At 37.7% G+C, this 24,865-nt stretch overlaps 2 protein-coding genes across 4 annotated transcripts in view; one reads left to right on the top strand and one right to left on the bottom strand.

Annotated features, from left to right (window-relative positions):
- Positions 1-1,919: 1,919 nt before the first annotated feature.
- Positions 1,920-5,475, bottom strand: commd7 (COMM domain containing 7). Its single transcript, XM_057363193.1, has 9 exons — positions 5,322-5,475; positions 4,214-4,267; positions 3,896-3,998; positions 3,264-3,320; positions 3,145-3,182; positions 2,969-3,059; positions 2,828-2,877; positions 2,595-2,643; positions 1,920-2,491 (listed from the first exon to the last, which is right to left on the bottom strand). Exons 1-9 carry the CDS (start codon positions 5,403-5,405, stop codon positions 2,415-2,417), a joined length of 603 nt encoding a protein of 200 aa, XP_057219176.1. The 5' UTR covers positions 5,406-5,475; the 3' UTR covers positions 1,920-2,414.
- A 547-nt stretch (positions 5,476-6,022) lies between these two features.
- Positions 6,023-24,865, top strand: part of dnmt3bb.1 (DNA (cytosine-5-)-methyltransferase 3 beta, duplicate b.1) — a 39,766-nt gene continuing 20,923 nt past the window's right edge. For all 3 annotated transcript variants that reach the window (XM_057363139.1, XM_057363138.1, XM_057363136.1), the window contains exons 1-5: positions 6,023-6,199; positions 12,014-12,109; positions 20,565-20,715; positions 21,368-21,456; positions 24,047-24,190. In XM_057363139.1, the coding sequence (XP_057219122.1) occupies positions 12,050-12,109; positions 20,565-20,715; positions 21,368-21,456; positions 24,047-24,190 (444 nt within the window). In that variant the 5' untranslated portion in view covers positions 6,023-6,199; positions 12,014-12,049. The remainder of the gene's footprint in view (positions 6,200-12,013; positions 12,110-20,564; positions 20,716-21,367; positions 21,457-24,046; positions 24,191-24,865) is intronic.

The raw sequence follows: 24,865 nt of genomic DNA, 5'->3' as shown, positions 1-24,865 counted from the left end.
TACACTTTTCTTTAAACTCAAAATGTGCACCTTCTCGCACCTACACAGTGGACAATGAGAATGTTTTATCTTGCCAAAGTTCCCAAATGTATACATAACACAGGGCAGATGTTCAGAGAATTGCGTTAGGGTGTCCAGTAAATTCTCGTTGTAACTTCCTCTTTTCACTGTCTAGTGTAACAGTAACTTTCTCATACCTCCTTTCTCTACAACGTACTCACAGTTACGAACATACCACGTCCGCAGAGAAACACACGCACGCACACGTACGCACACACACACGCACGCACGCACGCACGCACACACACACACACACACCAGTATGGCGTTATTATAATGACAAATGTCGCTTTCAACCAATAAGATGCCATGTAAAAGGTCGCATTTTCATTGGCCCGCCGTGGAAGCCTTTCCCTGATTGGTTGACTACTTTTGACAGCCTATAATGCCTGGAACACGCAGGAGGACCTCTCGAGAGCAAGAGTACCGAAGGATTCGTGGACGCACGGAACGCATTTTGAGTGCGCACACGCTCACTGAGCGAGAGGAGAGACAATTCATAAGAGAGCAGCGTATAGTTGAAAGCGCGCGTCCAGTTTTGTGCACGAGCAAAGGAAATCGGCGTGCGAGCGGAGAGATTCGCGCGCTCGTATGACAAGAATGCGATCTCGCCTTGTAATAATGCGCTCGCGACATTTGTCATTATAATAACGCCATACACCAGGTGTTTGGTGCATAGATGTGAACAAGCTTGATTGGCCTGGAGAAGCAAAAATGTAAAATCAAAGATCTTCAGGTGTAAAGACAGTCTGTTTAACATCATATATACATTATTAATACTTAATGAGGGATTTATTTCTGTCTATAGCCACTTTTGAATGTTAAATTTAAATATAGTATTTAATTTAATCATTACTTAGTATTTCTTAACATTTGAGATTCGGTCAGTTAATTTACTTGTAATCCAATCATAACAAAGAATTTAAATGATTCCAGAATATGTTTACCTATAAAAGCACTTAAAGCACTACAGCTAGCATAGCATCTGCATTCTTTATAAAACTATAAAGGGATTTTAATTAATGTCACTAGTCAGGAAATACCAGATGATATGGTTTATAAGCTCTTATAATTTGACGGATAATTGATAATGGCAAATGAACTGATAATTTGATCGAAACACAGTTTGGATTTCAAAAACTTTTTTTGGCAATAACTTCAGCACAGTTAGCACTGTTAGTGCTCTATTATGTTATGTTTCTCATTGTTCCTTTTTTCCTGATGAAATCCATCTCCTTTTCACAATTTGTATTCAGCCGTGTGTTGTACAGAGCAGGCTGTAACATGCAGAAGTCAGTCAATGGGAAAATTGGAGGAAAAGAGTAAAAGAATAAGAATGTGATGAAATGAACACGGATAAGATCTCTTAGAATTAAGAGAATGTGCCATATATCACTGCTCAGAGTGGGAAATAGGGAAAAGTGTAAAGACAGACATATCATCCAATCAGCTTAATCAGATGAGTTATCTACACGCCCTCTGGGTGTGTTTCTTTCTTATTTTCAGTCTTTGAATTTTGTTCCTCTAGGACACAAATGCCATGTTGCAGGGAGCTTAAAGGGATAATCCACCCATAAATGAAATTTTGTCATCATTTGCTCACCCTCAAGTTGTTACAAAGAAAGATATTTGGAAAAATGTTAGCTACTGACAGTTCTGTCACATCATTGACTACCATAGGAAAAATATGATATTTGTAGAATGTAGGAAAGCAAACAGTTCTAGAGCAAATGTGACTATACCATTTTAATTTTTCCTACTATGGTAGTCAATTATATCCTAGAATTGATTTTTTTTGTGTTCAACAGAACAAAAACATTTTTACAGGTTTGGAACAACTTGGGGGGAGTAATTCATGACAGAATTTTTATTTCTGGGTGGAGTATCCCTTTAAAACAGATAGCACAAATATAACTGAAAACATAAGATCCAGTTAATGTAAAGCTTGAAAGCCTTTAATACTCATATAAGAAATGATTCATTATTAAGGTACAGCTTAAGGTGAATTTTATTGACACTGTTTGAAGACACAGGAAATGTGAACACTTAAACTGAGATGGTAGGAAATGTCAAGTGTGCACATTTATTAATTGACAGTACATACAATAGCACTTGACACCAGAGAAAATTGTTTAAAGGTTTTTTCAGAGAAAGACAATTAATCAAAGAGGATCAACAGTAAGACATTAATGTGGAATGTGCTCTTTGTCCCAAAACATACACACACACACATTTACATACAGTACACCGAGCATGATCAAAAAACTAATATTTCTGCTTCATATTGAAACTATTTGTGAGGAGGGTGGACCTCTGCAGTATTAAAAACATCAATACGCCTGTTCACAGGTGAGTTAACTGAAACAATCCATACTGGCTTTGGCCCTCTCCATCTCATGAAGGAAGTTGTAGAATTGAGGTAAAGTCAGCTCTGATGGGAGAAAGGCAAACAAACGTAATAAAAAAGAGACGATAATAAAAGTATAACAAAAACATGATTTAAGGTTTATACAATGGATCTTTTGAGAGCTCACCCATGTAAACATTTTCTGTCGTGTTTCCTTTTCTGATGACCAGTTTCAGCTGTAAGAAAGAAGAAAGTTAGTTTAAAAATGCCAAATAGATCTGCCAAGATCTTTGCTTTTAATTATCCCACTATTTTCCAAAAGACTTTAAATAAAAATAACTTTATGCCCACGATTAGTCACATAAACCCCATATTACGTGTGTCAGTTATTTTGTTATAAAAATGGTAGGAAAAAATCACCTGTAGAAAAATATTTCCAGTCTTTTGCAGCTCACTTGTACCAACAGTAACTGCAAAGGATTAAACATTTACATTCTTTACACAATATGCAAACACATAAACAATGCAAATATTCAATGTAAAGATGTTTCGATTCCTTACCACCAAACTTCCATTCCATGTCAACAAGCTGGTTGACCATTAATGTCTGTCCTACTGCCAGTCTGGATAAAACTGGGTAGTGAACTTTCCACTGAAATAAAAAGAAGTCATCTTATAGAAATACTCACCCGCTTTATAGGCAAAACCATGAAGAAACACAGTAAATCATGCAGTACCTGGTCAGAGAAATAACTGGCTTTTTCCTCATTTAATCCTTATGCAAAAAAAGAATAACATTGTTAAATAGGGATTCATGATCTATATTATACAGAATATGAGTGTGGAAAGCTCATACCTAATGAAAGCAAGTCCAGCTTCACCTGTTCTCCTGTCAGGTTTCTTTTTAAAGCACCTGAGAAGGAAGTTAGAGAAATCATTGTTTCTTTATGTACAATATAAGCGTACGTTATTAGCATTATGCCTTCTTTTTGTCTATTTTTCTGAAGTCCATTCCACCGCTTTGATTATTTTTCCGTCTAAAATGTACAGACAGCGGGACACTTGCAATGCGGATTACTGCACATACTGACTGAGTGTGCTTTTGTCAAGGGTCATGCAGTCTACATTTACATTTACATTTGGCAGACGCTTTTATCTAAAGCGACTTACATTGCATTATCCTATACATTTGTTTCTAAGTATACATGTGGCATTAGGTACAGATTTTCAAGGGCAATTTGCAACAAGGGCTATTTGCATATGTTAGAATCCTCTAGATGCATTAATGCAGCAATTCAGTGCAAAGCACCCTAAACAATCAGTCACCATGATTAGGATCACAGTGAAATGGCCGCTGCTTAGTGGGAGGGTCAGACTAAACGTCTACTTTTAATGTTATCAACAGGGGAAGGGGAGTGCATTATTCATCAGCGCAAATTTAGGTAAGGGTGATGGAATCGTTCAAAATGACAGTCCTTAAAGTGTTACCATGAGGTAGTAGGAGGACACTTTTCATCAGACCCCGCAGTGGCCCAACACTCATCCCATTCTCTCCAGCAAACTCCGTCAGCTGTCGCAAGAATCGCTCTGACTGAAGAACAGAAGCACATTATTCAACTTGTGTACAAATTAAAAGTTTTTCAACTAAAAAAATGTGACATGTTCCCACAGATAATGTGCACAGACATGCATTTGTAACAATTATCACCCTCAATTATTGACTAAATAATAAGTGAACTGAAGTGAAATGACTGGTTTTGTTATGCTAAAGACATGCGGTCTAGAGATCTGGAATTGTTAACTCACCTCTTTTGGCTCTAATAGGAACTGGTACAAGATCTCTGTTAGACTCAAAAACTGCTGCAGAGGGAAAATTTAAGTTTCAGTGATTGCATTGAATAAATGAAGCTTGCACAGAGAACAATACACATATGACTCAGAATTGTTCATATAATGCTTTAACTGTTCTGTAATTTACAAGACATTGAAAATATTCCAATGAAAAGACTATTCTATAAAATTCTATCTATTACCCTTTCCAAAGTCTAACTCTGTTAATAAATTTTAAATAAACGTCTGTGTTGTTTATCCTCCCCTAGCTTAATTTCTGTACTTTTTAATGTAAACATAGCTGTGTAGACTACACGTTTTGTTATATCACTGATGAAATGTTGGTGCTTTCTCATTTCCATAAGTCCCTTTGGATAAAAACATCTATTAAGTGACTAAATATAAATGTTTTTTATTTACACATTCACTGAGAAGCAGATCTGAGTCCCTTTATTTATATAATTTTTAACAATATTTTGTTTAATTAAATTATAATGTCTGCAAATACCTAGACCTAACTGAGAACAGAATACACGTTTGATTTACATCAGGATAGTAATAATTTAACGTTTATTTCCGCATAGATTGAGGTTGGGAGTAAATACAATTCCCTATGTCGAACTAGCAGTTTCGTCATCTTTAGTCATCTTATTTTTTTCTTCAAGACCGGTCAAAACGTCTTTAAATGAGTTACATAAAAAGGTAGATTGGGCTAGTTGAAATATGAAAAGTAAGACTGATTAGTCCTAACTAACTGCTAATCAGTGAGATGAGTTGTTAAGACGCAGTCTTAACTTAGCGGCTAAGTTTATGCAACAGGGCCCAGATGTTTATATATGATACGCAACAATTGGGACAACTAAGTCTTACGTTAGCTAACGTTTAAAGCTCTGCATCGCTACAGAAGCAGGAGGTTAGTCGGGTTAGCTTCATGATCATCTCACGTGATTAAACACTGAGCCAGACCTCACCTGACTTTCTGATAGTTCCCCCCACAAACTGCATTTGACATTTACACGAAATCATTTGATAGCCAATACGCTAGGATCATAGTTATTTAATTTCCCGCATACTGAACTCCTACCTGTTCATTGAACTTATTGAGGTTTTGAAAGTCAGTGCTGACATTATCAGATAATATATCGCTCGTGAAATGCAACTGCAACATTGTTTCTGTGCAGCAGCAGCAGCGGCTCCACTGTTGATAAACTCGCTGAACTGTCACATCTGCTTCAGCGCTTCCGCTATGGAGTGAGTCTCGGGATTCATGTTCGCACTTTCGCTATTCTCGAATAGCAGATCTCGTGCTATAAACGTGTGATCATGTATCCCATTTCGATGTGATATTCACTGGTTTGATTGACAGTAATTAAAAAATAACTAATAAAGTGTAATGTAACATTTTCTTTGCACGTCTGCAGATACAATGCCATAGTAGTTTTACTAGGGAATATAGTATACAAATTTTAATATAAAGATATGAAGGAGAATAATATTTCTCTTTGAATGACCACGTTACACTACACAACACCAAATCGTTTTCACCTCGTATTACTTCTTTTCACGATTTTTACTGTGATATTACAGACTTACAAATAAGTTAAAGCACGTTAAAATTGCTGTTGTATGGAAAGGTAGACACGGATACATATTTAATTTGCACTGACACAGAAACTCAAAAATCCCGAGAAAGGGTTAAACAGTAGGAGGTAAACGTATCTTTTATTCCGTGGAAGCGAGATTCGAGACCCGGGAAAAGTCACGCCTGAGTATTGAGGCGAAAGACCGAACGGTCCTTGTGAACGAGACTCCATTTACATATTCGCCCCAAGGGTTTAAAGGCGTGCGTAGCAGTAAAGATCAGTGTGCCATACCGCAGAACCCTGGCAGTGGACTACTTTAACAGCACCACCAATCTCTGCTCTCAAACTTTTTTAAATAACACTTCTACTCCAGAGACAGGTAAGTTTCATTCTTCTTCTGCATAGAGCTGTTTGGTGCGCGTTCTACAGGGAGAGTTCAAGTGCAGCATGACCGCACATGTCTGATAGTGTAGATTACTTTACGCAAACTTACATTTAATATTTGATAGTTTTTTAAGTCATACAACGAATATTAACGAAATTTATTTAATTTCCCTTTGTGAAAGACTGGAATAACAAGTGATTTATCGAGCGTGCATGTTTGAGGCGAGTTGAAATTTATAGGTGATTATGTAAGTTGCGCGAGGGCATCGGCGATAAGACGTTTTATTTGCAATAACTGTTTGTCCGAGTTGTTTTCTATATTTGTGGAGCATTTATATGCGTAATAAGATCATTTGTGATCGGATTTCCAAATTCTCATTAAAATCCAGATGTGTGCACGCAGATGCACGTGCATATGAACCGGTAAGATTATCGGGAAATCTTTTTTTCCAAATCAGTTTTTTCTTACATGATGAAGAAAGGATGATTGATTAAAGTAAGAACAAGTTAGGTGAAGCATCTTTTTACATTTGAACAGTTTGTAAATATAGTATACTGAATATCTTTACAGGCAAAGAATGTTACATTTCTGTAATAAAAAAACGTTTTATTGTGTTTGTTGACTGTCATCGTGTAAGCGTACATTCATTGTCACGTAAGGTTTTAGCGCATTTACAGCGTTTAACGTTACTTTATTGAACAGTTGTTACCTAATCTGCAGAAATGTCAGCATATGTAATAAACATGGGGGTGCTCAGTGCAGGTGAATTCCGCGGCGGGGTGAACGCGAGTGGAGCGCGCGCATCTGAGCGACGGTAACGCGCTAATTGGCGTCGGTAGACTGTGCGGCGGAGCGCGCTCGACGCCCGCGGGGCCTCTCGGAGGAATGCCTCACCGTCACTTTGCTCGGGTGCATGGAAATGACTCAGACTTCAATCAAGCCCCCTGTAACAATAAAACACAGAACCCAGAACAGCTCGAGGATCGGGGCTTCCTCGGATTTTTATGGGTGTCTGGGAGTTCCTTTATGAAACTAATGGTTTTACTACAGTTTAACCATGTTTTTTATAGTACAACCATTGTACCCACAAAATGACCATTGTACAGTATTTAATCATAACAAATAAAATAAATATGAATTCATATTAATGTTTTATTGTATAGTAATTATATTGATTCTTTGCGCAGGTCTACTGGAAGTTAAGTTTGACCCACATAACATTTGTTTATTTATGTTGTTGTTGCTGAAACCGCCTATAAAATAATTGTAAAACGTCCTAAGGGTTTAACAAAAACTTATTTGTTCATTCAGTATGACCTTTTCTTTCCCAGCTCACGGCTGCATTTACTATTATGCACTTAAATCAGCTTGTTTTGGATTATGCGTACTCATACTGAATCTTATATCATGTTTATGTCAAGTCATTTGAAAATGCTCTTAATGGCTTTACTGTGTGAAAGTTAATATGGGGTTTGCACTCCCAATGACAGGAACATCAACACACACATTTCGCAAAAAGCCTGCACATTAGGTTCACAATCTCTGTCATTCATACAGACCTTTGATGTGGCCTCTTATTGTATTCTCGCATTCAGTTTTATTCACCTTCACAAATGCTTTCAGTTCTCCCACTGCGCTGTAGTGAATGAGTGTATGTGTGCGCTAATGCACGTGTGCTTATAGATCCCATAAGGAAAAGTTAAGCATTGTCACTTAGATAATGGACTTCTGAAATGAGATCCATCAGCGAATGATGCCTTTGTGTGTGTGAACTTGCACACGCTTGTCATTCAGTCATTGTGGAGGATGCACCTGGAGGTCTCGACTCTTGACTGTGTCCTGTCGGTTTGTAGTGGGTTGTTTAAGTTTTTATGTGGATTCGTTTTCCTGCACTTTCACTATTCAGGTCCAGTTTTCCAGGTTGTCTTATAGGCGTTTGATACTGATTGCATTACAAGTTGAACTCACTATGTTAGGTGGGTTTGTTTATTTTAGTAAATAAACCAAAGACATGTGAGTGAAAGGCTTTAGGTTTGGAACGGTGTGCATGCCTGTCAGTTAAAGCCTCCATTAAAACAATTTGTGATACAAATCTCTCTTCCAGAAGTGATGAGAAAAAGAGAAGTCAGTAGCACATTTGTCACCCTCAGGGTGTAATGTGAAGAACAGCTGTGATTTGAAAGAATGAATGGCTGATATCTCTGTGTTGATCTAAATGTTTCTAGCTCCTGGGAATTTTGGACTTCAGAAGAAAATTAACTCTAATTCTAATTACAAGTGATGCTGTTAAATAGGCCTGCATGATTAATCATATTTTAATCGTGATAACGATTTATGCTTCCCACAATTAATTGAGCATAATCGTTGTGATATTAATGTTTTAAAAGCAAGCACAAAACTCCCGATAAGGTCGAAAAATCATCACAAAGCTTGTATCTTTTAAACTGCTATTTTACAGGAATTACAACATTTCTTCACTGAAATTCTACTATTTTAATACTTTTTTTTGCAAAACCCACAGACAAACATGAAGAGTGACCAATGATTTATAAACAAAAGAACAAGAAATCAAAAATGGATGTAGCAAGGTTTCATTCCGAAGGTCACAAAATGTTCATTTTTGTGGTGGAGTGTTTAGTGTTTATACACTGTAAAAAAATCCCGTAAAAAAACAGATAAAGTACTGGCAGAAAATTACCAGTACATTTTCCTTTATTTTACGGACATTTCCATTAATGCTAAAATGCAAATGAATGCAGTGCAAAATGTAAAATACAGGTAAAACAACTGTAAAAATGAACACGGAAAATTCCTTCATATTAATACAGTATATTGTGCCCTATGTTTACGGCTTTTTTTTAGAGTGTAGATGATTGTAGGGCTGTCACGATTATGAAATTTGATTGACGATTAATTGTCTAATAAATCATTGCGATTATGGCGATTAATTGTCTGTTTTAGGGCTTTGGCGATTATGACGATTAATTGTCTGTTTTGACATTTAATTCTCATTCATTTTTGATTCAGCGATTGAAACGACCATATTGTTCTGAATACAAGACTATGTTTTTTTCTTGGAAATACATCAGAAAAAATTTGATCATCATATATTTAAGGTTTAGGCTTTTACCTGTCAATAATACAACCACCAAATACTTGTAAATGAAGTAAATTGATCAGGTGTGAATTGAAGCCACCATTAAAATACTATCAGTCATAGAAAAGCTTCTAGTCTGTTTTTTTTCTCACTTGCAAGACTACAAAAAAATTTTACTTGTGTGTTAATGAAATTTTGGTAGACTGGTTTTCACACTGAGATTTGCTTATAATAATACTGCAGGTAATTTGTATATGTTTTTTTTTTGTTTTTTTTTAAGTAATTGTGTTGTGGTGGTACATTTTACAAGAATTACCATGCTTTAGTAACAATATATACACTAAAATATGCAATATGCAGATGCACTACAGCTCCCCCTAGTGTCTTCTATAGAGATGTGCAATAATTGCGATGATCCGAAATCATCGCGATGAGGTCAAACAATCGCGATGAGACGATTATTTAATAATCGTGACAGCCCTAGATGATTGATTGCGTGCTTTAAAATAGTTGAAGAAGTTCAATGGCAGCAGATTATAACATATTCATTGGCTGTAAAGTATAGGCTTAATAAACATGCTGAAGTGAAATTAAAAACAAAAGTTCTGAACTGACAAAATAATCGTTGTTAATTAATCGTGATTAAAAATTTGAGCAAAATAATCATGATTATCATTTTACCCATGATCGTGCAAGCCCTACTGTTAATGAATAGGAAATTGTCCCAAAACTGAAATTTGTTATCATTTATTATTTGAATGCAAGTCAGAATTAGGGCTGACAAACAATTAATCGCATCCAGAAAAAAAACTTTGTGTTATGTCTGCTGTTTGCTGTGCATATTAATTTTGTATTTATAAACACATACATGTACTATGTATATATGTTTAGGAAGTTTGAAGGTTAAAAAATCGTTAACTAGTATAAAGTAGGCTTGGTACATGATTTTCAGGGGAAAAAAGAGAACTAATGGTTACCTTGTTTTCTGCAGTCAATGTTTTCAAATAAAAGCAGTTGTCCACTTTTTGCCTTTTGTTTCAGTCTTAGGGAATTTTATATTAATATTTATTTTATATACTGTATATTGGCTATATATCGGTTATTGGCTTCCAATGTTTATTGGTTATCTCCCAAAATGTACATATCGGTGCATCCCTATTTAAAGTGGCAGTCCGTAAGAATGGCCTCTTTGTCGCCATCTCAGTTTGTAATTGCTACTGCGTGATGTGCGGTGGTATTTTCACACGAGTTGTGATTCGGCACTGCTCAACTGTCACCTCACGGTCGACTGCCGGCCTTTTACTTCCGTGTTATTGTTTGTTTATTTTTTATTAAAGTGTGTTAAATGTTCACCGGTTCCCACCTCCTTCCTTCCGTTTTATTGAGCTTTGTTACACAGTGTATTTCAAGAACATAAAGAAAAAAGTCTTATTGTACAAACAGCTTAAGCATTCTGTACAATATCTGCTTTTGTGTCATAAAATTAAAGTTAAGCTATTTTTTTACTTTCATTAGTTCAACTAAGTTGAAATATAACTTCAGACCAACCTTAGCGTAGACTGCAGTCTGTTGATTGTTTATTAGCTTTACCTAGACAATCATTACCTGAAAATGACTTTTAAAGTAAAAATAACAAACTGAATGTAATGTACACATTAGAACAATCTCCTGTGTGGTCATTGATGATGTTATGGATTTTAAAGGAACAATACGGGTTTTTTTGAGGATCTATTGACAGAAATGCAATATAAACGGACAAACAACACAACAATGCGCGTTTCCTCTTCCTCTCCCCTGCGGTATAGTGGTGAAACGGATCGTGCTCTACGGTTCGGAACGCATGTGACACGCGGATTAAATGTAAGTTTATTCATCATTGAGTAAGAGAGTAAAACGCGCTCTCTCTACAGTTTTAGCGCCAACGCGCTCTCGCTCTCTCTCTCCAGTATCTGGACGAGTACAATATTAAAGCGGTTCCAGATAAACAATGACGCTCAAAACTGGTCCGTCACACAGCTAATATTAGAAACAACACCATATCTTGGTTCTAACAAACAGAAAAAACAATGTTACTCACATACTGATCCGAATCAAAGCATCCTCCTCGGGGGTGATTTTAAGACAGTCTTTCTCTCCAACGTCTCTCTGCTGGAAAGTATCTCCATAGATATCTGTGAGTATCTCTGCTAAAAGCCTTAGTACCGCGGGTCCTAACTCATCTCTGCTGGAAAGTCGTTTATAATATTAACGCAGGTCCTAGCTCCTGCCTGACTTTTATCCTTCTTTTTAAATGTAAAATCCACAAACCTTTTATTTATGTAATAGCTCTTTCTACAGTCTTTCTAATGCGCGCATGATCTCTTCCCTGCATCAACATGAGAACGACATCTTTTTGTACTATGGTAGCCACCGCTGTGTTTGGACTGAGTGATTCGTTGCAAATCTATAATACAAGTAGCACCTGCTATGGTTTTTGTTGTTGCTAATGTCAATTATGACCGCACCGTCGGTTAAGGCAGAGGTCAACATTTAGTTAAAGACTAAAAACGAGTATGCATTAATTTTGTTTCAGAGGAATGTTTACAGTATATGCCAGAACATTTACATATGTTTTTTATTCATTATTGAGACTGGTTAATGTCTCTTGATTTAATATCTCTTCTTTGTTGTTCTTCCAAGTAATGCTAATCTATTGCTTTTTATTATGACAGGACAGAGAAGAAAGAAAAAAGGCTGAAAAAATAGTGATGCCAACCAACAAGTACGCATCCGCTATCATGGCGGAAAGTGACAAGATGACTGCCACGGTAAGATTTTGCTGTACAATAGCATTAGATTTATTGTCTTAAAGAACAGTACACACAAATAAAAATAACTTGGTTATTTACTTGCCTCAAAACTTTGTTTCTGTAGTTTGTTATCTAAAATAAAGCATATATCTTGCCCCCTTATAGTGAACTGTCCCTTTAAGTGTTCAGAAACCTAAAGCAGAATTTGAACTGGGTGGACACACAGTAGCTCAAATACGGTTCTGAAAAAGTCGATGTTTTCACATGACAAAACTGAAGGATTATTGCATTGTGTACATAGTGACTAGATTATATCCTGAATCCTCATCACTTGAAAAGCCTCACTTTCAGTTTCAAAAACAACTGGTAGGTTTCATATTCCTCTGTGCTACACACACACACAATAAAGGTGTGGGATCTCACACGTATCTTATGTTTGGAGTGTTTAGGGTTCAAAATGAGGTCAAACGTGTAGTGGAATTTATGGGTTTATAAAAAAAGGCAAGAGAGTGCTTAGGACAGAGAGAGAGAGAGAGAGAGAGAGAGAGAAATGATTGTATCTGGTTCCACCATACTCTTACAGGTATTTCAAATGGACCAAGACTTTCAAATCTACTTTGTAATCATTTATTTGTTGGTGCTGATTATATGGATTCTCTTTGTGACTACATGAGGCAGGACTTTTTCATTCCTTTCCCCATTCCTGCACTCCAAAGAGCATAAAAAACAAATAGACAGAAATGAAGGGAGTGGGTTAAAGAGAGACACACAGAGAGAGAAAGCGACTGGGTTGGCAAAAGAGAGAGAGATGAAGCGAGTGGGTGAGGGAGGGAGAGTGCAGGGGCTTTGAACACTGCACCTGGCTGATGTTATTCTCTGTAAGCCTCAGAGCAGCTGCTTGGCCGCGGAGGAGAGAAGCACATTCTGACCATTCAAATGCTCGAGAAAATGTGCCTTGGCTTGAAATTTTCTGCAGAGGACCATACCAGTACATTTGTTACTAGGCTATAGTTTAACATAGATATGCACCAATATAACGGCCTATCGGCCAATAGTTTAAAAACAGCCGATGATCTGGACCGATACACCCTGTCAATCAAAAGAGGAGGGCAATTCCAACGTTATGGACGTGACATTTTGCGTTATGGACGTGACATAAAAATGCACAGAGAATGAATTTGTTACAAATATATTGAACCATCCATTTATATTTTACTAAACCCTTGTTGATAGAGTTTAAACATAAAAAAATGTCAGTCTATGAACACATTTTCTATTTTAAAAAAGGGAAATAAACATGCGTTATGGATGTGACAAAAAAAGGACGCGTTTTTTGGGAGACGACAAACTTTGTAGGATTTCTGTGAAATAAAATGCACAGTCCTGAAGCAATAATACCCAATGAATGGAGAAGGGCTGCCTCTTTATAGAATATAAAATAGTTATTTTATTTTAATTTTCATGTGTCCATTTATGAGGAATATGTAGCGTTGTGGATGTGACAATCCTGAAAATGGCACTTACCTGACTATGAAAAATCATGCACTAAAAATAAAACAAATGCTTTACAAATTTGAAGAGAGATCTCACATGGGTATTTGAACCACCAAATGTTAAAATCTGAGCTGTTACCAAAGTAAAAACCCTTGGTAAAAACTTTATTTTTTCATGGTAAGGTTGACATTTTCACGGAATTGCCCAGGACCGGAAAATGCAATTAATTTTTTTAAGATACACCAGTTTGATGTTCAATATTAATTGTCATTATATGAATTAATAACATTCAGAAAGTTAAGAAATATTCATTTAATCTTCACAATCGTTATCAGCATTGGCAGATATCAGTACGGTCAGTATTAGTGAAGAAATTCAGTATCAGTGCATCTCTAGTTTAACATTCTACGTCTAGTTTACTCCTTTACACTCTTAAAAATAAATTCAGTCAAAGGTTCTTTGAAGAACCATCTCTTTCTTACTGTACAATCTCTTTTCTTAGTGTACAGCAGTTCAGAAAAATTAGTTCATGCAAAATAAAAAAAATTGTCATCATTTACTCACCCTCATGTTATTCAAACCCCTGATGGCACTTTGTCCTTTGGAACTAAAATGTTGTTTTCGGGATGAAATAGGAGTGGATTGTGACCTCCACTTCTGAAGCGTCAAATTATTAAAAATGTCCGTAAATAACCCCATGTGACTCATGTTGTATATTCCAAGTGTCCTAAAGGCATACAAGCAGGTTTGGTGAAAAACAAACTAAAATATTATCCATTATTTGTGAAAGTCTTGACTTGCCTCTATGTCTTCGTGCCCGAAGTGTTTTGTTTACACAGTTTTAGGACATTTCTTTTAAATAACATGTAACGGCTGGAACAACAGCGATTTCCACATCATGAGAGTAGAGGAGTTAACTGTTACTGCATGGGGCACAGGTCAAGACTTTTATTAAATACTCAAATATATTTTAGTTTAAAACCTGCTGGTTCTGAAAGCCATCAGGGGTTTGAACGACATGAAGGTGGGTTTTTAAATGTTAAGCTCTGTTTATGTTTGTCGCATGCTCTCAGTCAAGAAAAGTATTGATATATACATTGAATAAAAATGTGTTGACAGAAAGAATCAATAAACGTCAGTGGTGCACTGATGGGTTGTTGTCAATGCTTAACTGTCAAACCTTTTTTGTTTTTGCGTTTGTTTGTTTTCCCAGACAAAGGGACAAGTCAAAATGATTTTCTGTGGTTATCAGCAAAATTCAACAGATGTTGTCAAAAACGGTGACAGAATAACTTTCTATGTAGCCATTATGTGAGTTCAGTATTAATGTTGTTATTTTTGAGTTTCACTCGTGTAATGCTAAATGTAATAACAGGCTTTTCCGGCTGAAGGAAGTTGTGTCACAGGTTTAAAGACACTACTTTGTGCTCATGTTGTGTCTTGTCTGGAACTATGTTTGTCTACTTTAACATAATCATTATTTGATCAATGTCTCTTTGGTGCCTTTGGCTCTCTCACTTTGTGTTCACATGGGTTGGTGAGCATGGCTTCAAACACGCAAGGAATTCTGGGAAATAACAGTGGGTTTCCACACAATGCCTTTCCCCTCACTTTCTCTCTCGGTCTCTCTCTCTCTCTCTCTCTCTCTCTCTCTCTCTCTCTCTCTCTCTCTCTCTCTCTCTCTCTCTCTCTCTCTCTCTCTCTCTCTCTCTCTCTCTCTCTCTCTCTCTCTCTCTCTCTCTCTCTCTCTCTCTCTCTCTCTCTCTCTCTCAGTGTGTATTATGGAGTATAAAGCCGATCTGAGTCACCTAGTTTGATCCTCTGACTTCTCGAGCGTTTCAAAAGCTTGAGCCCAGGGCTGGGGGCCCCTTTAGGCAAGGCCAGTGCAGGGGGTGTCATTAGGGGCCTGCAAAAAGATAAACTGAATGAATTAAAAAGCCCGTAAACCCATTCACCTCCCCAGCTTCTCCTTGAGCTGTGAAACAGAAGTGGAAAATCTTTTGCAAAGCATTTTTGTTTAGACTGTGTTTGTGCTAAGGTGATTTGAGCAGCTCTTGATGAATAATATGTATGGGCATATGATTTGTAACTTAACAACATCAGGATGCTCATGAATATTTGTCTCCTCTGTGCACAGGAGCACAATTTTGTGTGTGTGGTTTTGTATTATAAATCAAGCTGGTAATTCTAGGGCCACAGTTACACGATTGAAAAAAGGAAGTTTTTCCTTTTGGGCTTCACATGCACAAATTGTTATTACGTTTACATGCGCACCAATAATGCGATTATTTCCAATAATCAGAGTAAGGACTTAATTCCAGTAACATGTTTACATGACATGAGAACACCTCTTTGCTCCTGTTTACATGAAAGTTGTATTAGTCTGATTATTTGCTATAATACACAGCACAAAAGATGATCTCAGATACAGTAGGTGTGTGCTACTGGCTATCGTTTTAATATATTCACATTAAATGTAAAACACCGTTATGTGGACGTATCATATGGTTATTCAGCGCCGTGATGAATATAGAAATATGATGGGAAATGTCTCCAACGTTGGTGTGCTCTGTCATCGCGTTCGCATTTTTCTGTGTGAAGATAAGGAGCAGAGACTGCTGACAGCCAGTTGTGTTGACGATAAAACTTTAGACTGTCATGTTTACCATGAATTTACGCTGAAGATGCATGACAGAAGCACAAGCGCATCTTGGTCAGAGCAGTATAAATGCGATTATGGTGTTTACATGCCTTTTTATTGCTTTGATTATGCTTACTGCGATTATGAGCTTAATCTTATTATTTAAATCCAATTATTGCATTTACATGAAGTAAAGTGTAATCGCAATATCGCCAAAATACTATCTCAATAAATCTAATAAATCTCAACACATTCAGTGTGTTCAGTGGGAATGAGTGTGTTTGTGTGCATGTTGGCAAGAGCTCTGATCTTCTGCAACGCAGCTGTGGCATGAAAGATGTCTGGTGTTCCAGTAGACAGCCACAGCAGTCATTATTGTTCTCTTACTCACACACACAGTCTTCTGTCCATGTGCTTTACTCATGAACTTATAGGAAACTGTAGTGATCTGTCTAATCGATGGATGTAGCAAATGCACTGGTTTATTAATGGAGTTTTCTAGTTTAAAGTCATTGAGCTGTTGGCACAGTAGCTGTTTCAGAAATTCCTAGAGACATTACACATGCTAGGGATGGGCATGTGGCGGAAACAACAACAATGAATGAGCAAGAAATTGTGACTGTATTAAGGTTTTCAGTGTTTTCAATTTGAACTCTTATGTGTTTTAAGGTCTGCAGGGCCTGAAAAATAATGTGATTCGACATTTAGAGCCTATTTACACCTGGTCACTTCATGAGTTTTCTTTGATCGGATAGCTATCCGATTGTGAAAAGACCAGATGTAAATGCCCTCTGAAACGCATTCGAGACGGATTTAAATCCGATCGCTAAAACCACTTCAGGAGGTGGTCTGGGACGCATTCCAGTCAAAATTGAACAAGTCTAAATCATAGACATAGATAAAATATGGACGTAGTGTCCGTGATGTCACCCGTAGGTTTGTGAAGAGTAAAGCTTAAGTTATAGTCGTGCGTAGGCGTGGCCTACGTACGTAGACGACGCCGTCGTGAACATTTATGGTTCTGCGTTGAGAGTATGCGTCGTACTGCAATTACACCGCCGAAACGCTAGTTGGCTTTTTGTGTTTTCCCGGGTTGCTCTTCTTCGCCGATGTTTTGTGTGTATGCTAGTGTTTGCAAGCGATGGAAGCTGATCGCATCTTAACGGAGTTGGAGCTGATCGAAGTAGAAAAACAGTTACTTTTAATTAAATCACTTAAACAAAAAGCTAGAAACCAGAGATGTCGATGCTCGCCATGTTGTTCTTTTGTGGACTCTGAACTTGCCGGAAGAAGACGCCAGAGAAGAAGACGCCAGAAATGCGTAGAAGGAAGTACGATGCTGCCAAACCGACCAATCACAGCGCTTGCGGTCCGCGTAGGGTCAGCGTAGGGTCCGCGTTGAGTTGACGCGTTGTTACATTTTTGGAGAGGTGCGCGTCAGGCTACGGCGTAGGGTACGCACAGGGTACGCGGCTCTGCGTAGGCTACGCCGTAGGGTACGGCGTAGGTCCTACGCAGAACCATAAACTGACCTTTAAAATGAAGCCTAAAGTAGGCGGAGCCGGTCGTCGCCATCTTGGCATCACGTCATCGCGCGTCACTCCCGGATAATCGTAAATGGGCAAAGAGGCGGGACATGGTTGGAGCTGAGGCACCCGGTTGGCTGTAACCACTTGTCACTCAAGTGGCCACGCAACTATTTTGCAGAATTTTAAGGCTTAATATAAATTAAACGGGTGAGTTATAAAAAAGATCACCCTCCTCACAGTTGTCATGAAGGGTAAAATTACCTATATAGACCAAAATAATTTTTTGTACCAGGCTGTAAACATGTTTTTTTGTGCTGTAAAGTTGGCCATTTTAACATGGGGCTCAATGAGATTCTGCTCTGTTTTGGAGCCATCCTCTAGTGGCCAGTCGATGAATAGCAGTTTTAGTCACTTCCGTGTTGGTTTCACGAGAGAGACCGGAAGATTGCCCCTTGGATTGCATCTGGTTGTTGAAACCACATACATCAGCACTTTATTCCTCCCAAACGGAAGTATGTTGCTAGCAAGCTAGCCGCGCCTGAGGCAAATAAACCGATAAAACAGCCGGGAATGGAGCCGCCGCGAAACGCAGACACTCGTTGCAACATGCTGGGGCTGTTTACATGTTGTGTGGTCGTAGATGTGGTTTAGAGTGAGAGCGCTGAGCTCTCGCCTTCCTGGAGAACACGACTTCACGATTAATCGCATTCAGAATAAACGTTTGTGTTTACATAATATACTGTATGTCTGTGTACTGTGCATATTCATTTTGTATTTATAAACGCATGAACATACATATACATATTCAGGAAATATTTTCATATATTTATTTATATTTACCAATAATTGTAATTATATAAATGTTTATTCATTTTTATATTTTTCTTAAATATATGCATGTATGTGTATGTTTTTATAAATACAAAATGAATATGCACAACACAGACTTTTATTCTGGATGTGATTAATCGCAGTTAATCGTTTAACGCCCTAATCCTTTAACAGCATATTAAAAAAAGTTTTTTTCATCAACATTGATCGCAGCAACTGAATGGAAAATAAAACAGGGTTTTGAGACATGTTGTTGAAAGTAATTTTATAAGATTTCATAAACAGCCTGACGTAAATACGCTCTTCTTTCAAATGCAAAATTCAAAACACGTATGGTTCTAAGCCCCATTCACCATCAAACAGGCTCTCAAACAATCAGAGCCTACTGAGGGATTTCTGCAAAGCCATCAAGGATTCAACCAATCGACATACAGCGGAGGCATGACCGAACACATATCCGTCTTTAGCAGCGTGTTGCTTGTGTTTGCTCTGTTGACAAGCCGCTCTGCCAGCACCCTGATCCTCTGAAGGTCTCGAACCGTCTTCTTCAAGTACAACACAGCTGTGGCTGCTACAACAAACAAACCTGCGCGCAAACAAGATGGCAAGAATTGAAAATACAGCCACTGAAAGCGGTGGTGTTCTTTATTCTGCCGTCAACACAACAACACTAAATAAAATGGATTTGTACTGCAATTTGTTAGCAGATGTGTAGTAATTTGGTCATTTAGAAGATGCTTTAATCCAGAGTAGACTTATCCCCGGTTAACCGAAAATATCTATCACGTTATTTATGCACAACTTGTGAGTGAAGTACAGTATAATGCTGCTGCATCCGAAAGCCAGAGGGCGCTCTCGTGCAGAAACTCCAAATACGCACTGCAGAAGAAGACCATAACACACGTAGTTCTAGGAAATGCCTAAGGACATGTTTTTATCACTGATCCTCAAGCCTCCTCAGGTATTTTCATGATAATAAAGTATATTTATAATCATCATGTTTGACGGGTGTTGCTTTTTTAAATGCATGTTATAAGCGACTCAAACTGCTTTTAGATCGAGCAGCATTTCCTACTGATCCCAGAGAAGTGCTTCACGGACAAGCTACACATCAATAAAATAATCGATACCTTGCATTATCGCAGCCAGCTCGGTTTCAGCAGGATTTAGTGGTAACCACGGTTAACCGGGCACGTGTCTAATCCATAGCCATTTCCAGGAGACATGGGATTCAGATCAGTTGTGAATAACTATATTCTAAGCATAAATAATCTATTTGCTCATATCGTGACCCTGTTATTGAATATTTTTTTATTATCAGGTCCCTGCTGATTCTCACCTGTATTTTATAACTGAGTGTGCTGTCAGAGTGACAGTGATGTAGTAGAGATGTTAGACCTGTCCTCCTTAGCATCTCTTTTATGAATGAGAAAGGCACATGTTTGTATTGTCACACACTAGGGGTGTCCCCGACTAAGGATTTACATAGTCAAATCAGAATTGTCACGTCTTGCCTGCATGCGGAACGTGCTGCTTCTCTTTACCAGTCTCACAGCACAGAAGACGCGGAGAGACGTGATCCTGCGCTGGGTCATACCCAGACCTCGCGCTCATGTGCGCCGGGGGTTTCGGTACCCAACACTAAAAATGTCCCATTTCTTTACATCATAAATGATATTTTTAGCGGTGCAGTGCATGCCCGTCTGCTACGCCACTGCCCATATAACCAAAATGGCATGATCCCCATTGCATAACACCTCTGCGAAGATTCGACTGTGAGATTGGTAGTAGAATCAGGCTCATCCTATCGAAGCATCGAATCTTCGACGATTGGGGTCCCCCTATCACACACTCATTCAGACAAACGCAGGGATTTAGCTTATATGAAGTGACATTGTCTTTTGCTCAAGGATCTTGGGTTTTCCAAAACCCGTGTGTTTGTTTTCTGTGATTTGAGATTCATTCGTTCTTTTTTCAGGCTGCTGTAAATGGTGAAGCGGCTGTGGGAGACGGAGTGTCGCCGAATGACAGCGGTCTGGAGATGACCAGTGAGAACAGCCCGCTGACCGCGGCAGAGCCACCTTCACCTTTTAGTCCCAAACTAAACGGAGGCGCGGCCTCACCCGCAGGTATCGTTCTATTGCCAGTGTTCTGGTTTAAAGTCCCCGTGATCCGGAAGTTGCGATCGTTTTTACTTCCGTATTTTAACGCATTTCCGAGTGATTTCGAATGAAAAAAAATGTAGGTGTGGCTTTCGTCTTCCTCTGCGATTTTATTGGATGTATAAAAACAGCCATTGCATTTTGAAATGGAACTGGCAGCAGACTGACAGTTGAAGGGGAGGAGTTAACGGATGCTCCGCCCAAGCTGTCTAACATACGTCATTAAGATGGATAGTCATTACAGAAAGGAAGTGCATTTTCAGATTTTAACTAAAGATTATGAGGGCACACAAATTTAATAAAAAGAGAATGACCCACATTGATAAACTATTTACAATAAACGCTGCAATATTTCATGAAAAAATAGGCATTGTAATTTTTTATTTCACTTGGACTTTAAGTTCTAGTGTCAACGTGTGCCATGCAGTTAGTTGCAACAGAGAGTGATTTTAATATGCTGCCTGCCTGGTTTGTTAAACTATCCAGATATTGTTTATAGTAATGCACAATCCTGAAGTTAGAACTGTAGTAATATAATACAGTAGTATCGCACAAAGTCTGACATTTCTTAGTATATTCTGATCTTGCTGTTTATTTGTGATGTGTTTTTATGCATCAGAGGAGAGCGTAAACAGCATGAGAAGAAAGAGATCTCGTAAGCGCTCAGAAATAGAGGAGGACAGTGCCTGGGACTCTTCATACAGTGAGGTGAGAACTTCATTACACACTATACACAATATCACACAGTTTTTTTGTTATCGGTTTTCACCTATCAAAAACATCAGAATTTTTTTTCCGGCAAATTTCTTCCCATCCTTTAAACTGTATTTTGCATCATTATTAAAAATCCTCTTAAATTGCTTGAGGCAAACAGCATGCTTACCGCATCATATGGTACATACAGTCTTTGCCAAAAGTGATGTCCAACTTTGGGTAATTAACGTCTTCACTTTTTATTCAAATATATTATTAAAGATGTATTAAAACGTTGTATTCATGTTGTATAGTTATAATTGGAGTGTAAACTGAATCTCAGTTTTGAGAGGAATTTTTTGGAGGCTTGGCAAAAAATGACAACAACATATGTGACCCTGGATCACAAAACCAGTCTTAAGTAGCACGGGAACATTTTTAGTAAAAGGCAAAAATACATTGTGTGGGTCAAAATTATCGATTTTTCTTTTATGCCAAAAATCATTAGGATATTAAGTAAAGATCATGTTCCATGAAGATATTTTGTAAATTTCCTACCTTAAATGTATAAAAACTTTATTTTTGTGAGTGGATGGTCTGCCACAGTGCCCCTGATTAACAACTTCAAAGACAATTTTCTCAATATTTTGATTTTTTTGCACTCTCAGATACCAGAGTTTTAAACGGTTGTATCTCAGCCAGATATTGTCCTATTCTAACAACTCATATATCTATAGAAAGTTTATTTATTCAGCTTTCAGAATATGTAAAAATCTCAATTTCGAAAAATTGACCCATAAGACTGGTTTTGTTGTCCAGGGTCACATATGTGCAAAATTGTTAAAGTCATAGGAGAATGACTACAAAATATTACTTAATGAGAGGACTAACAAATATTAATATCAGATAATAACAGTCAATTTATGCTTTTATTCTTGCAAGATCTATGCATGTATTGTTTATTCAATTAAAACGCACATTCCCTGATATTCTCTATATCGCTTTTTAGGCAAAACATGGTCTAATAATTACCTTAAAAGTTGAGTGTATTCATCCCTTTTGGCCACTACTGTGTATTAGTTTCTGTGTGAAACCCTATCGCTCATTAAAACACTTCTGCACATGTTTTGGTGGCTTATTTGTGTGTAATAGTTCACATATGTGTCGCCACATGGAGTTAGGCATCCTAGATCAGGAATCTGCAACCTTTGCGACTAAAAGAGCCATTTTGGGCCTTCTCCCACTGAATAAAATTTGTCTGGAGCCGCAAAATATATGTAACCTTTAAATTACTATTACACAGGTTGTTATGCATGTAAGGTAGTAGTTACCCAGTTATACCCAATATAGTGCGATTTTTTTTATTGTATTTAGATGATTTATACATTTTTGTCCCTGGCAAGAAGTGGGAGTGTTGCCTGGCAATAGGACAGTAGTGTCGCGGTGTTGCACGCGCTGCTTTAGTTAGACTTTAGCTTTTTTGTGTGAACCTTTGTTTTGGCAGCATTTGATGAACAGCCACAAGAGACCGCCTACTCTCTGCATACGGACATCATGCGTAAACATTATGAGAAGCGCGCTAGCTAGACAAGATTTAAACAGTGCCGGCTAAAGACCTAAATGTTTCGTTTAAAGATGAAAAACATACTAAGCAGAATGTTTTCTCACCCTTCCATTTCTAACACACTCATACAGTGTTCGGCGCTGTCTCACATCTGTCAAAGCAGAAATAAAACCGCTGCTCCCTGTATGTTTTTTTCTGTCATCTCCAGTCGCGCTCATATGTACATTGCATGCAGTATTTCGTCTATTTGAATGAAATATCTGAAAAAGCAAATACATTTAGCCAGCCAGGGTGAATGGCTGGGTAAATGTGTATGCTTTTTCAGATATTTCTCGAAGAAATCTGGACAGAAGTGGTCAAAAGTGGACAAAATAGATGGATTACAGCAGTAGGTGTAAACGTGTATGTGCCCCTTTCGTCCAACCAAAACGCATCTTATTACCAGGCATAAACAGGGCCTTATAAAGACTGCAGAGAGCCACAGCAGGGGGGCAGAAGGTAATGGTTATCAGAAGACAAGCTCACTTCTTCACAAGCTGTCAGAACCTCTCTGAAGATCATACAAACATAATGGTTCAGTGAATCAAGTCACTTACGTCAGGCAAATAAAATCATTTGCTGCTTGTGCAGGACACGTTTTTGCCTTCAGAACAACGATAGAAATGACCCAGGACAGAAAAATCTTGAAAGTCTTGAAGTTTACTTCTTTTCACCCGAAAACCTAATGAATGTACCTGATGAAATTTAATAAACCAGCATTTTAAATAAATATATTTATTGACTAATTCAGCATTCCATTCCAAACCTCACATGAATATAATCACCATCTACACTGCTGCTATAAATATTATATGACGTACTGGAACTATTCAAAAAGTTCTTTATGGGAAACTTGTGTGACCAGATCAAAGAAAAAATGAAAAGAAGAAATATATTGTGGCGAATGACAGGTGCTGTTGTCTGGATAACATGTTGTCTTAATTTGTACATTTAATTATCAAGCATTTCTTCTAAGGCTTATTTTGATGGTGGTTTTTTTAGGAAAAAGTTGATGTCGAGTCCGGTTGTGAGACAGGTTTGCGACAAAGGCCTCGTCCCAGGACCATCTTTCAGGCCGGACTGACGGCCAACAGTAAACCCCGGAATAGAGAAAGCGGGCAGAGCAAACAAGAGCACAACAACCTGGTAATGCTCACATTCACACATACTCATCCTCTGTTTTCTGTACGTCAGACAAACTGACAAACGTGATCAAAATCAGGGAAACAACAAGCAGAGATAAAAACTGTTACAACACTGTCAGCTTCTTAACTCAACACCTTTAAAGTGGCAATCTGCCAAAAGTACAGTATAGCAATTGCAAGTTCACATTACGTTATTTTAAATACATTCAGAGGCAAACCTCTTCACAAACGGATCATCAGTCTCTTACATATGTGTAATGTTAGAATAAAACATGATGTGTTTATGTAGTTTTAACTGTTTCTCTGAAGGCTATGAGGGTTCAGTCAGTGGAGGAAGGAGGATTGACAGTTTGATATGATTGCCACCTCTGCTAACTCGAGCACTATGCCAAAGCATATAAAGAAAACAACCACAGCTCTTTACTAAAAGCTGCACCTGTTAAGAAAACAAAGCATAATTTTTTGTGCAATTACTGCCTGTCAGTTTGTGACAAAACATTTTGCAGTGTTTACATATTGTTTATTACTGCATAATATAATTCATTAAAATAGAAGTTTAATTTGAAGGTTGATTTTATAATGACTACATTTTTTGCATTTTTTGCATACAAAAAACTACATACAATTTCTCCCTATGTAGTTCATAATTGAGGATTTCTTTAAAAAAGTCAAAAAT

This window comes from Triplophysa rosa, linkage group LG21 (assembly GCF_024868665.1).
Source record: "Triplophysa rosa linkage group LG21, Trosa_1v2, whole genome shotgun sequence".
Lineage (NCBI taxonomy): Eukaryota > Metazoa > Chordata > Actinopteri > Cypriniformes > Nemacheilidae > Triplophysa > Triplophysa rosa.
Note: the sequence above shows the minus strand (reverse complement) of the source record. Positions and strands in the feature narration are given on the sequence as shown.

Excerpts from the sequence above, each read along its gene's own strand:
- commd7 (XM_057363193.1), bottom strand. The coding sequence starts at position 5,405 with ATGTTGCAGTTGCATTTCACGAGCGATATATTATCTGATAATGTCAGC. Across the intron at positions 4,268-5,321 it reads TCAATAAGTTCAATGAACAG|CAGTTTTTGAGTCTAACAGA; the intron begins GTAGGAGTTCAG and ends TTCCCTCTGCAG. Across the intron at positions 2,644-2,827 it reads CTGGAAATATTTTTCTACAG|CTGAAACTGGTCATCAGAAA; the intron begins GTGATTTTTTCC and ends TCTTTCTTACAG.